Source organism: Corythoichthys intestinalis, chromosome 8, assembly GCF_030265065.1.
Source record: "Corythoichthys intestinalis isolate RoL2023-P3 chromosome 8, ASM3026506v1, whole genome shotgun sequence".
In the NCBI taxonomy this organism is placed as follows: Eukaryota; Metazoa; Chordata; class Actinopteri; order Syngnathiformes; family Syngnathidae; genus Corythoichthys; species Corythoichthys intestinalis.
The window spans coordinates 43,985,637-43,998,801 of NC_080402.1; the positions used below are offsets into that span (position 1 = coordinate 43,985,637).

Genomic DNA, 13,165 nt, shown 5'->3' on the forward strand with positions numbered 1-13,165 from the left:
TCTCAAATTTATTATTGCAATCAAAAACATTTTTTGTAATTGAAGCTACTTTTTGGGATTAAAAGTATATACTGTATTTTGATTGAAGAAACTTTGTTTTTGATAGAAGTAACTTTGTTTTTTGATTGAATAATAAAAACACAAATCTAACTCCATCGTTATTGAGTGAGAAAGAAATTAAGAAAGCTTTAAAACTAAAAGCCACCGGGGAATCTGTTTGTTTTTTTAAATATTTATATTTCATTACATAGACATGCGTCGTAGGGAAGGGAGATTGAGGGATAAAAAAAGGAGTTAGATGAGGCTGCTAAAGGCAGTGGATACCTCATCAGCTGGGTGAATAGCAGACCTGGTAAGAACAAGTTTGCAAGGATAGTCGGGTATTAAATCCAATTATAAACACAATTACAATGTTGTTTTTCTATAAGATTTTTATGTCATTGCTTTTAATCATTAGGTGCTAGAGTTGTTAAGTATGGATAATAATGAAATAATAGTTTTGAGAAAACTGTGCTGTTGGTGGCTCAGTGACCATCTGATGTGGTTTGTTCTCAGATGAACAAGTTGAGGAAGGAAGTTTTGATGCAGAGGTTGAAGGAAGAAAAGAGGCAGACTGACTGAGTCACAGCCAGAAAGTGTTGATGACAGTTTTGATTTCTATTCACTGTTGCCCCCTCCCAATTAAAGTATGTCGCAGTCGCCAATTATTATCTAAAGCTGGTTAAAATTGAAGTTATGTTGTTTTAAGGTGTATTAAATACTTGTTCATGTGCCCCTTTTGATCTACGAGCACCCACCCCTCCACCGGTCTCTGCATGGCCCTGCTGAAACACAGTGTGGGTCGACAGAGCTCAATATTTTGTTGGGGTGTACAATACAGTGTACTGGAATATATTTCCTCCACACCCTTCTCACCTTTTTAACCCCTGACCCATTTTCTGTATACAGATTCCATGATATGGGAAAATTCTTGGCCAAAACCGAATATTGGAAACACTTGGCCGAAAAACCGAAAGGCCAAAAAGTACACATGCATATAATTTTTTTTTTTTTTAAATAAAAGTATTTTATTTCATTATTTTCCGATGACTGTGCCCTTTGCCTTGGCATTGGTACTGCAACCCCGGAGGCTCGAGAAATTAACTTTGAAAGGTGACAATTCTGATACCCCATGGGAGGGTGCGATGATGGTTCTAGGAATTTTCTGAAACAGTGTCCAAGAAGGGGTCCGTGTAATCCTCCAGGGCCAAGTGTCGCTGCCATCTTTGTTCACTGTTTGTTTTGGTCAACAAGGCAATGCGCAGATTATCCTGCATGAGGCGTTAAAAACATCCGGTAAGAACTACTACTGGTAAAAACCAGTCAAGTTTGTAATAATTTGAATTTAATCATAATGTGTGCAATTAAGGATCAATAATTGGAGCAATAAATTTGATCACTTTTTTGAAAAGCCATTTTAAACACAAAAGTGGCATTAATACTTAACATGCTCTAGAAACAACATTATCTCATTCACTCTCACTTCAGAAAAGAAGGATTTGCCGATTGCCATGCTTTGTAATAAAATGGGAACCGGGGCACTTCAGGGGGGCCAGTGCCTCTGTGCACCCCCCCCCCCCACCCCCTTTGAAACTGCCACTGGGAGAGTGCATTCCCGTTGGCGGCAGTGAGCACTGGCGTCGTCATAGCATTCTGTTCGGTGGTCGTAGACACACACGTCACAGCGAATTTGGGACACCTGAAAAATGGGTCTCACGCCTCCGGATGCTAACCTAAATGAGATCTCGATATGAATTTGTGTGGAACTGTAGTTCACCTCAAAGAGCAATTCCGTTTTCGCCAAAACTAGTTAAGCTCTTTACAAGGCTATTACAATCTCTCCTACTTCCTAAAATAAGACTACTCGCCGTGCTATAAACATATTGTAATAATCGACAACAAATGCACATGTATGCATTTAGATACTACTAAATTGTATACTGTTTGCTTGATTAAACTTCAAACTACTCGCGCACAGGCTCAAATGCACTGTACCCGATGTGACACGGACATCAATGGAAAGCAATTTCAGAACAAGCGTGTAGCAGCGATGAAGCAAATTTATTTCGTTTTCCTTCATTTAATCATTTATATATTTCTTTGATACCTCAAAATACTTCCAAACCGCAGACATGTTGGCTGTGAGCCAGTTATTTTAAGTTCACTAATAGTGTGCTCCAGTCAAGTTTGGTTGCTGAATTAATAATATTAAGTGTCGCACGTTGGATTGTCTTGTTTGTTGTTAGATCCAGTTTGCCTCCATCATAGGTGAGTAAATGATTGTATTCTTTTTTTGATGAGACGCTACTACTTAGCAGTGTGTTAAGTGTCTGTCTGTATTGTGTTTTGGAGAAGCATATTAGCACTTGAGTAATTGTTAAAAGTTGTCTCATTTCTCTTTATAAAGACTCTACACACATAAACCCATTCATATAACAGCTTAACGTTTCAGCACAATATCCCACTCAAACTTGAAATTATCAATATGAGAGTGTGCTTTGAAATTGAATTTGCATTGTATTTATGAACAACTGTTTGTTTGCCATTTTGCATTTCACATACTCTAACAAGAATGGGTAGTTGTGCCATTGGCCAGTACAACAACACAAGAGAACTAAGGTTCTTCACACTTCTTGGTGGTAAACTGTCGGCCTTTTAACAGAAAACCGAAAATGCAACTTTAGCTATTTTCGGCGCCGAATTTTCGGTCACATCTCTAGGAAAAACCTAACCTTCAAGCTTTAAGTTACTACATGAGTTATTTATTATTATTGTTTTTTTAAAGTGTTTGTCAAGGTTTTCCCAAAAAGGAGAATAGTCAGAATACAGGAGAAAAACCTACAACAAGCTGCATTTAAACCAACACTAGATAACATTTCAACCTTAATAAAATATTTTAATAACATTTGTAATTATATGTCGACAGACAACTAGTTGAATGACACATCTTTCATACTGTATCTTTAGGGGGTCTGTATCACTTTTCACTGGCACTAATTAACTTTGAGGAGGGTAGCAAGAACCTTCCCACACAAAAAAACTACAAATGTGCTGACTGCTTTACAGCATAAGTCAATTCGCTCTTTCCCTATTTATTATAAATGCAGAAGTTGACGCGAGCACTTTCGCGCAAAATTTGCAAAGATGGCAGGGCAACAAAAGAGACAAAAAATTTTGTCTCAGGAGGAAAAAAAAGATAAAAGGACGTTCAATAATAAACATTGGCCCAGCTGTCATTCGCTGGCGTGACGCCAAACCCCCCACCGAACTCGTCAGCGTTGACGAGTTTAGGTGGGGGGGGTTAGCCACACGAAGCCACATGGTTGCTAACCTTCACATGTCATCATTTAGCCACAAATGGAGTCATTACTTCATCATTATTCATCCTTCACACAGCCGCTGGAAACAGAAATGTCATTTAAGCCATCTGCAGGCGACTGGGAGATGAAGATTTTATGACACTTTGCGCTTTCTTAAGGCAAAACACTACCACTTTTCTCTACCGGCGTCACTAAAATCGACCAAAACTGAAAAGTTACCAAGTGTTGCTTTAGGAGATACTTTTGGAATTCTTACTTAAGGTACAGGTTTTATTGCTAAGTGAATGACATCCACCCAACCTGCTTTGTGTAATATGTTTTAACGTGCTTATAAATAAGGCAGTGAAGCCAACAAAACTGTTTGGCAGGTAGGAGCTCAAGCACCTGGCAAAAAATTTATCCTACTAAAGTTTTTCTTTTTTTAGAAAAAAAGTTAACCTGGAGAAGTTTGCTTAGGTGTTGTAAAAAAGTTAACTTTTGTTTCAATGTGATATGTTATGTGTAATCTTACAGATTTTATACAAATAATAACATCTTTGCTACTCATCTTAAATCCGACCCTCATGAACGCTGCTTGTGTGTGTGTGTGTGTGGGGGGGGGGGGGGGGAGTGCATGTAGGGGTGTGTCTGCATGTGCGTCCAGACTTGCTTGTGTGTGTGCATGTATAGTGCTAGTATTCTTGTAATGTGGTTTAGTGTGTCAAAACAGCAATCTTTCATGGGCTTGGAAATTTCATGACCACCAATAAATGTTAAAAGTTTAAAAGTCAGCCAATAAATAATGCTCCTTTGAAAAACTTAAAAAGTACACATTTGTATGCACGTAATACTGTGCATGATTTTGTGGGATTGGATAAAATCAAATTGGACGAGCACAAAAAATGAGAGTAATGAAAAAAATATACTTTCAAGGGTGATTTTGGAAGAGCATACTCTAGACAACAGAACATTATACTCAAGAATTTACAGTACAGCAATTACATTCAGCGTAATGATTATTTGTTTTCATTTATTAATCTGTGCGTCAATCAAAATATGTCTTTTTGTCTAACTGGTTTATGGAGCAAAAAGGGTTAGGGCTGCTACAACATGCTGGAACAGAAATCATTAACTCATTTAATTGCTTACACACGCACGCAACCAGGCACACACACTAATCATACAAATTGAACCACAGTTAAGATGAACTACAGCTTACTGCTCCAGGCTGGCTGCACACAGCCATCCATCCATCCATTATATTATTTCTTCCACTTCTTTATTTCTTCCACCAATTTAAACATTTTTGAGTGAATTTGTGCGATGAGGCAGGACTGTGGTGGTTTCCATCGGCTCTGTCCAAAACCACCATAACAATGTCCCCGTTATGTAGCCTGCTGGGCTGAAGGATGGAAAGGAGGAGGTTGTGTAGCAAGAACAAGGAAGGCTGAAAGAAATAAATGTCTGGTGGATTAAGAGAATGGACTTTGCTGCAGATTTTTCTGAATAGTTGTTGATGGAGGTAATTTTATTAGATGCAGGCACATCACTAGGGATGTCCCGATCACCTGATTTTGAGAATCTGCCCATAAAGAGTCCTGATCTGATTCCGGAAAAAAGTTTTGGTTTTTTTTTCTTCTTATTTGAACAAATTATTATAATATATATAATATATAAGAAGCCATTTTTTCTGTATGATTCCCTTAGTTCATACATTGTATCTCAGTAAAGTGGATTGTCACACTTGTTTTCATCGTGGCCAACTTGTAGTTAGGGTTGTCCTCATGTACGAAGCAAAGTTATAAAAAGTGAAACCACATCAATTTCTTATCACTAGGGAGTTAAGGTATGCATTTTCTCTTCATACATTGTTTTGAAGTTCACGGTTCAGTTCACATTTGGTATAGTAAAGGAACACAATGGAAGAAAGCTGCCTGTATTTTTTGCAATTTGGAACATATTTGATGACATTTAACTTCCAATATCAGAATGTTAAATCTTTGCTTTTTAGGAAAGTTCTTGAAAATACTTTGTTTTGTTTTTAGAATTTGATGGTTTGCAGACAAGTGAAACAGTTTGAACAGCGTGAATTATTAGGCTATAAACCACTAAAAACGGCATTTGGTAATCATTTGGCTTCATCTGAAGAGACTTGAGAGGCTGTTTGAATACCATATTAAGTTGCTAGTGTCTTTTTACACTGCACATTTGCCTACCATTTCAAATGAGCGTTCTCCCCACGAAGTATCGCTCGCCATGCCATCTCAAAGCCAGCAAGGTTTTGCGGGCCACATAAAATACTGCGAGTGCCTAAACCTAGTCCACGTGTCTCTGACTGTAGTGTGTTTCCAAAAGGGCATTTCATTTGTGTTTGCGGGCCAAATACGTACACTTATTCTGAGTGTCATGCCCATTAAAAATGATGAGAATAAAGTCGTGGACAGAAACAATTTTACTCCCAACGTCAACATAAATTTTCTGTTTTGTTTCCATTAGGGATCTGAGCAACAACCAAATCACTAAAATAGAAGAAAGAATATGTGACGACCTGTGCAATTTAACACAAATGTAAGTAACCCTACACCTTCTTTATTATTAGTATTACTCAGAAATGCACACACAGGAAGAGTCCTTCAAGTTTTCAAAGCCATGATTGTACCTTTTTATGGCCCTTCTTTTATTGCAGTGACCTAAGCAGCAACCCCTTTGACTGTGACTGTAAACTATTCCACTTGGTGAACTGGCTCCAGGATAAAGGGGTACGAGTTCGAAGGCCTGACGACATGGTCTGTAACCACCCTCCTGAGCTGCGTCACAAACCTCTGCTCAATGTCAGAGTGCTCACCTGTGGTAAGAAAAAAAAAAACCACTCAAATGCAAGATGATCTTCCCAAGGTTCCTGCCGGGTCTTAAAAAATCTTAAAGCATTGAATTTATGTATTGGGAAATAGTATCTTTAAAAGTCTTTAAAAAAGTATTGAATTTTCATATCTTGGACTTAAAATTTATTATATCAAACTTATCCGTGTTCCAAGTGTAATTTGTCATTTTTATTAAATAACGTAGCCCAAATAAATAATAAATAAATAAATATAGATAAATATTTCATTTTGTTTAATTGTCTGTTTTTCTTGTACAGCTGAAACACCTTTTAAGCGCAACGTCCGTCTCGCATTGCTGTGCAGACGGCTCGTGTCTTATTCGCTCTTAAATATCTATCACATGTGATCAACTTAACATATAATTACAAGTATTTGTGATAAACATATTTGACTTATGCACTCTACACACTATTAGAATTCACTCGTCGTCCACTCGCCATTACGATCACATCTGCACTCATACGTAAACACACTCAACGATTAACATACTTTTTAACTATATTAACTCACAATACACATCAAAAAAATAAAGCAATTCACTAATATACACAAAGTTTTTTTTCTCTCTCACCTGAAATACAAGAAAAATACTTTTTTAAACTCAATGTCTGTCTCGAATGGCTGCGCGGATGGCTCATGTCTTACTCGGTCTAAAATGTGAATACTCATTCCCCATGCACGCCAAGTACCCAATGCTGCCCAATGCTAGTTCAAAACCATCAGTACAACATTCTTTCTGACTGAAACTTATGTGTATATTTTCCAAAAACACAACTTAACAAAATGAAACATTTTAAACATAGGTTGAATCAATCTGTGGACACAACAAAATATTAAAATGGGATATTGTGACTTGTTAACCCAAGTCAAAAAAACACTACACGGATGCAATTTTTTTTACACCCCATTTCATATGGGGAGAGATAGGGAAATGTGAATTCAATGAAGCGTGGTTGAGTAAACAATTCTTTCGCCTTTGGCTCAAACCAGTGGATAGCAGTGTGTTCGAGGCTTTTTGTATCGTATGCAAAAAAAAAAAATTCATCTTGGTACAATGGGCATGCAGGCGCTAGAATACCATGCTAAATCGTCCAAGCACATAAACTCCATGAGAGGAAAGAAACAAACTCCCTCCATTGCCGGCGTTTTTAAATCTGCCTGTTTGAGCCAGCCAGCTGCTCACAAGCCTGAAGAGACAGAAGCTAAAGCCAGCCAGGAGGCTGCTAATATAAGCGAAGCGACAGCAGCTAACACTAGCCAGCTAGCTGCTAGTGCTGCAGCCCCGCTATATCCCAGCTCAGCTACGATTGCTAGCGGATTTGCTAGAGTGGATCTACAGACATCGTTTGGGTCAACAGCAGTTTTGTTTTTCTTGGTCGATATGGCTGTGAAACATGTAGCAAGTATTTTTTTTTAATGGTCTTAATTTGGTCTTTAAAAGTCTTAAAATTAACTTGAGGAAACCTGTAGGAACTCTTGTCTTCCTGTCTTTCCAGCCCAAAGATTCGCTTTTAAAAGGATTTAGCTTTATTTGCATATTGGCTTATTTATGCTAATCTATCTAATCAAAATCCAATGAGAATGACTCAAAGCCAACTTGGCTTCTTCAATGTTAAATGTGAGAATTTGCAATGTTCCATTCACATATAACTGCTACATGGCTGTTTATTATTCACACTATGCTTTTTCATGGATTTTTTTGAAGCAATTAATTTTAATGAATTTTTACATCATACTTACTGTAATGCCCTCCATGTGGGAAAGCAGCACAAGAGTCGCCAATGAACTTTGCACATCAGAAAACAATGAGCACACTGATCTAGAAACTATTATAGGACACGACTCACGCCAGGCAAAAAATCACAAACATCATGTGCCACCATACCAGGTTCTTCCTCTTCAAGGCACATAGTCTGTAACTGTGTTTCCAGTCACCGCAATAGTGAACATGAAGTCTTGCCTTGAGCCCCTTTCAGACATACACTGAACTCCTTTATGTATTTCCCGGGTCCACTGATACGGAGATGATAGAGAGATTAACCAGGGTGCGTCCTTGTACAATGTCCGGGATTTACCCGGGACAAGGCACGTGTGAAAGCAGCAGTTGAATTCCCGGGTCACGGCGCGAAGGCTGATGATGTAAATATCATGGCGGGCTGATCGTCATTTCCTCTTTCTTCGCAGTAAGACAAAAAGCGGTAAATATATATCGCAATTATCAACATGACAAACTGGAAATAGCTAAACTAGGAAACATAACGAAATTAAATTGTTATTAGATCTTCGAGCCGAGGAAGAGACAGTTCATCACCCCATCTTTGTTTATTTTGTTGCCGATGCCAACCAAGAATGACATAATCTCCGGGTTATAAAATCCTGCTAAGTATAAAGGGGGAAAAATCCTGGTATAGTTTTTGCAGTGACAAGATTTTTTTTTTAATGCAGGTCAAATTCTGAATTCACTTGTCCTTTTTTCAGGACTTAACTATGCCGCATGTCTTGAGGACAGCAGTAGCGGAGGAGGGGGGCGGAGTGAGCTTGTCATCTTTTCGTCATCTACACCAGGCAACTTTACTCGTGAACAGTGTAACAGCATGTGCTTCGCTGCATCGCACCGCTATGGCGGCCTGGGAGCAAGGCAGGAGTGTCTATGCAGTACAAATTCGGAGCCCAACTTCATCAGTGAATCTCAGTGTTCTGCTGCCTGTAGCAATCCCAGTGTCATGAAGGTACATGCTGACATTTCTTAATTGTAGTTATATTATGTTTTTAGACTAAAACTTATTTTTGCTGTGTCTGGTCGGGTGCCTTGTGGGTTACAGGAATGTGGGTGGACTCTGGCCCATGATGTATTTGCAGTGGACTTCTCCATCTTACTCAAGGCCCTCCCATTGCAAAGTGTTCACGACCGCATCAATTTCTCAGCTGTCTCTTCCGTAATGCCAGTAGCCCTATCCTGGGAGTTTGGTGACCTCTCCCCTCGCGTCAACACCACAGTAACAAAGGTCACCTCAGCAACGCACAAATACGGACTTCCAGGACAGTATGTGGTCAGTTTGATAGCCTGGGCTGGGCACAAAGAGGTGAGATTTACTTTTTGTTAATCTTTTATTTGTTTTGGTTCTACATGTAATTAAACAGAAAATGTATGTATGGTTAGGTAACTACACGAGGCGAGGTATCGGTGGCGTTTCCTTCTAAGCTGGAACTGCACTGCCCCCCTCTTACTGTAGTCAATGGCAGCCTAGAAGTCACACTTTTCAGCTGGGGAGCTCTTGGCCTTGATGTTGACTGGAAGATTTCAAAAGATGATGTGCAGGTCGCTAAAGGTGAGGGGAAAACTCCATCAAATCCATCTAGCTCGTACAGCACAAGCACAGAATGTTAAATATGTACAGCTTGCATTGCCTACAGAAGGCTCTTTAGTTAAATTGTATATGCATGACAGCAGGCTTCAGAGAACAGGATGGACACCCCTGAGAGTTCGTTCTGCCGCATAACACTTCATCTTTATATCATGCTGTTGGCTTGCTCGAAGTAATCTTGGCTTTACAATTATGGAAAGGGTGAGTTGTAGTCAATCGTTTTGAAACAGGCTTGGTTCACATGTACTTTTCCTTCATATGTATAATTCATCCTGGACTCCATTCCAACTGAGATAGAGTGAAAGGCAAGATGAACCATGGACTGCTCACCAGTCAACCACAGGGTTGACGGATATACTAGACAGATGGGCATTAGATAGTCTTTAGTGAAAACCTGAGAGAGTGTGCAAAGGAACAGCTCCCCTCAAATGCAACAACCGAGTGGCTCTGTGTAAAGGCTGGAAATGCATCACAGTTGCATAAAAAGTTTTATTGCCTTCTATTTCGTTGTTCGTTCAAGTTTATGCATTCTAATAATTTCTAGGGTTTCCGTGGGGTGCTAAAATGTCTTAAAAGTCATAATATTATTAATGTTGATAAATTGACTTGAAAAAGCCTAGCATTTTGTCTGGTAGGTGCTGAAATGTGAAAATGTGCTGCTTTGACTGAAATTGGAAGAAGTTTTCACACAATCTAAGAGTTTCTAAGTTTTTAGTGATGTTAGCTATAAAGTCTGCATCAGAAGTGGCATTATTAATTCTGTTCTAAGTGGTCTTAAAAGGGTTTTTAAAAGTTTTAAATTTCACTTGGTTTAAATGGTACACTGTAAAAATAATACTAATAATTTAATAGTTGGCAGATCTAAAAATTTTAAGGCAACCTAATTCACATGAATTTTCAACTTTTGATGGAAAACTTAAAAAAACAACAAAAAAGTGATCACTTAAACAAAATGGTTATCAGTTAAAACTCAGCATTTTAGGTAAACTGGGCTTCAGTTCTGTACTATGAACTCAACATTTTAAACGAATCCTCGAATCAGCAAAATTTGATTTGAAGCTTTTTTCTAATCGAAATACTTGAAAGAGGGAAGTACTGTAAAAAGTACATTACTGTAATATGTTTAGAACTTTTGTTCAAAAAAAAAAAAAAAAAAACTTTGGGGGGGGTTTAGATCGGGACTCGGTATCGCCAGATTCTCAAAATCAGATGACTTGGACTCTGACTCGTGCAAAAATATGCGATCAGGACATCCCTAGTTCATTGTTCACATACTATTTTCTGATCTTTGAACAGAAATAAGCAATAATTTGTTTTTTTCCGTCTGCCAGCTTCTCCGCACTGTCCAAAAGATGGGGTCTACCACATCGAGTCCTCGTGCTGTTTCCAGATTGTTCCAGGGGAGATGAGTTGGACCGATGCTCGCCGACAATGTTTAGACCGCGGTGGGGATCTGGCAATAGTCAGAGGTGACACGCTGCGCAACCTGCTGGCTCATAAAGTCACACAGTGAGTGTTTCTCTCAAGATAAGTGTTTAAGCATTATCTTTGGGATCTATTTTTACATTGGCTCTGGTGTGGAGTATTGGTGTTTGTTTGACTGTCAAATGTGAAGTAGTGTGTTTAAACTTGACTGGCATTGCATTTGTTTGGAAAGTAGATTATATGAAGTGATTAGTACAATATCAGGTGAGTAACACTGGAGTCATCTTGTTACAGTTGAGACTACAACGTTGGTGTTTAGCTTTGAAGGTCAAGACCACCACATCTGGAAAAGCACAGCTGGATAATAACTGATGACACCCTAAGAGGAAGAGACCTCAAGTGTATTAGTGTGTGAGTGTGTGCGTTCGTGTGTGTTTGTATGTGTGTGTTTATTGAGAGATTGTTGCAGAATGAAGTAGAAGAGAGAGGAAAAAGTTTCTGTAATGGATTTTTCCCCACTCAGTCATGCCGCCCCCTTGCTTACATAAGGAAATTTTTTCATTCCTTTTTTTCCTGACTTGTTTTTTACCCTTAAGACCTTTTTTCTCTACTTGCATTTTCATGTCCACTTCAGACGTCTGACAGATGTGAAAAGTGGACGACATATCTGGAAAGAGGCAAAACAATGCAAAGTTATAAAGAAAGAAATGCCTTTCTCAAGACTTGACTATATGCCAAAGAAAATGTATTAAATATTTTACTTTTTACTTTGATTCTTTCAATTTGCCAATGGCAAACTTCAATATACTTGGTTTTATTGACCTTTTTCTCCACAATTAAAGACCAGAAAAAAAATTTTTTTTTTTTTTCAATATATTAAATAAGATTCTACTGGGATGCACATGATACATGTTTTCTTTCCCTTTACCTTTTACTTCATATTGAAATATTAAAGTACCGTATTTTTCGGACTATCAGTTGCAGTTTTTTTTTTTCATAGTTTGGCTGGGGGTGCGACATACTCTGGAGCGACTTATGTGTGAAATTATTAACACATTATTATATCATTTCACATGTTATTTTGGTGTTTTGGAGTGACACTGATGGTTTGGTAAACGTGTTAGCATGTTTTTTATGCTATAGTTATCAGAATAACTCTTAATAGCTATGTTACGTTAACATACCGGCCACGTTCGCATTTCGTTGTCGCATCATGTAACATTATCATACTGTACACTTATTCAGCATGTTGTTCTCTATTGTATTTTTATTTTAAATTGCCTTTCAAGATGACATATCTGTTCTATGTGTTGGATTTTTAAATTTCCCCAAACATGCCACTTATACTCCGGTGCGACTTATGTTTTTTTTTCCTTTTCATTGCGCATTTTTGGGCTGGTGCGATTTATAGTCCGAAAAATACGGTAAATTGAATACGAGGAAAACGTAAAAAAGTAAAACCTTGGTGTGAAAATGCCATGTATTGAAATACAAAGGTCACACTAAGACACCCCACTGGATAGCAATCAAAGCAGACTGTCAAGTGCTGCTCTTAGCCCTGTCATTATTGATTGGACACAAAGTGGCACAATTTGGTGATTGCAAATTGACACTAAACTATCAGCCTGTCGCTATCTATTAGTAATTTTTTTTTACTCTTCAGATGGTATTATTTCCCTTTGTTAACATTTTAACTCTATCTGACACTCACAGCTAAGAATTTGAACATTATTATGTGTTATTCAATATGTAACCTGTCTCTAACATCACCAGGGAACGAGGAGTGTGGCTGGGCTTGAGCAATGTCACTTCCCCGGGCAGACTGCGCTGGGTCAATGGCTCTGAGGCCCAGAATGGAGAGGAAGGCCTGCAGCCTCGTTTCTCCATCTCCCGTGGCAATTTTTGTGTTTCCCTTGATCAGCGAGCTCAAACCAGTCAGCACCCATGCAACACCAAGCGTGCATTTGTCTGTCAGTATAGCCCTCAAGGTATGTTTTCAAATGTTCATACTAGTTCTTAATACATGACATGTTTTTGATTTTTTAAAATTTGAACTTAATACTAAATTACTTCTTACTCACTTGACTGTAAAGTAATTGCTTTCATGGCTCGGTCAGACACTGCTTAGCTCATTGTCTGCCACTGACGGTGCTGG

The 13,165-nt window shown here is 38.5% G+C and overlaps 1 protein-coding gene across 2 annotated transcripts in view; it reads left to right on the forward strand.

Moving 5' to 3' along the window:
• pkd1a (polycystic kidney disease 1a) overlaps nucleotides 1-13,165 on the forward strand; it is a 112,297-nt gene that overhangs the window by 34,795 nt on the left and 64,337 nt on the right. For both annotated transcript variants that reach the window (XM_057842898.1, XM_057842897.1), the window contains exons 4-10: nucleotides 5,835-5,906; nucleotides 6,025-6,188; nucleotides 8,699-8,949; nucleotides 9,043-9,303; nucleotides 9,381-9,549; nucleotides 10,917-11,094; nucleotides 12,784-12,998. In XM_057842898.1, the coding sequence (XP_057698881.1) occupies nucleotides 5,835-5,906; nucleotides 6,025-6,188; nucleotides 8,699-8,949; nucleotides 9,043-9,303; nucleotides 9,381-9,549; nucleotides 10,917-11,094; nucleotides 12,784-12,998 (1,310 nt within the window). The remainder of the gene's footprint in view (nucleotides 1-5,834; nucleotides 5,907-6,024; nucleotides 6,189-8,698; nucleotides 8,950-9,042; nucleotides 9,304-9,380; nucleotides 9,550-10,916; nucleotides 11,095-12,783; nucleotides 12,999-13,165) is intronic.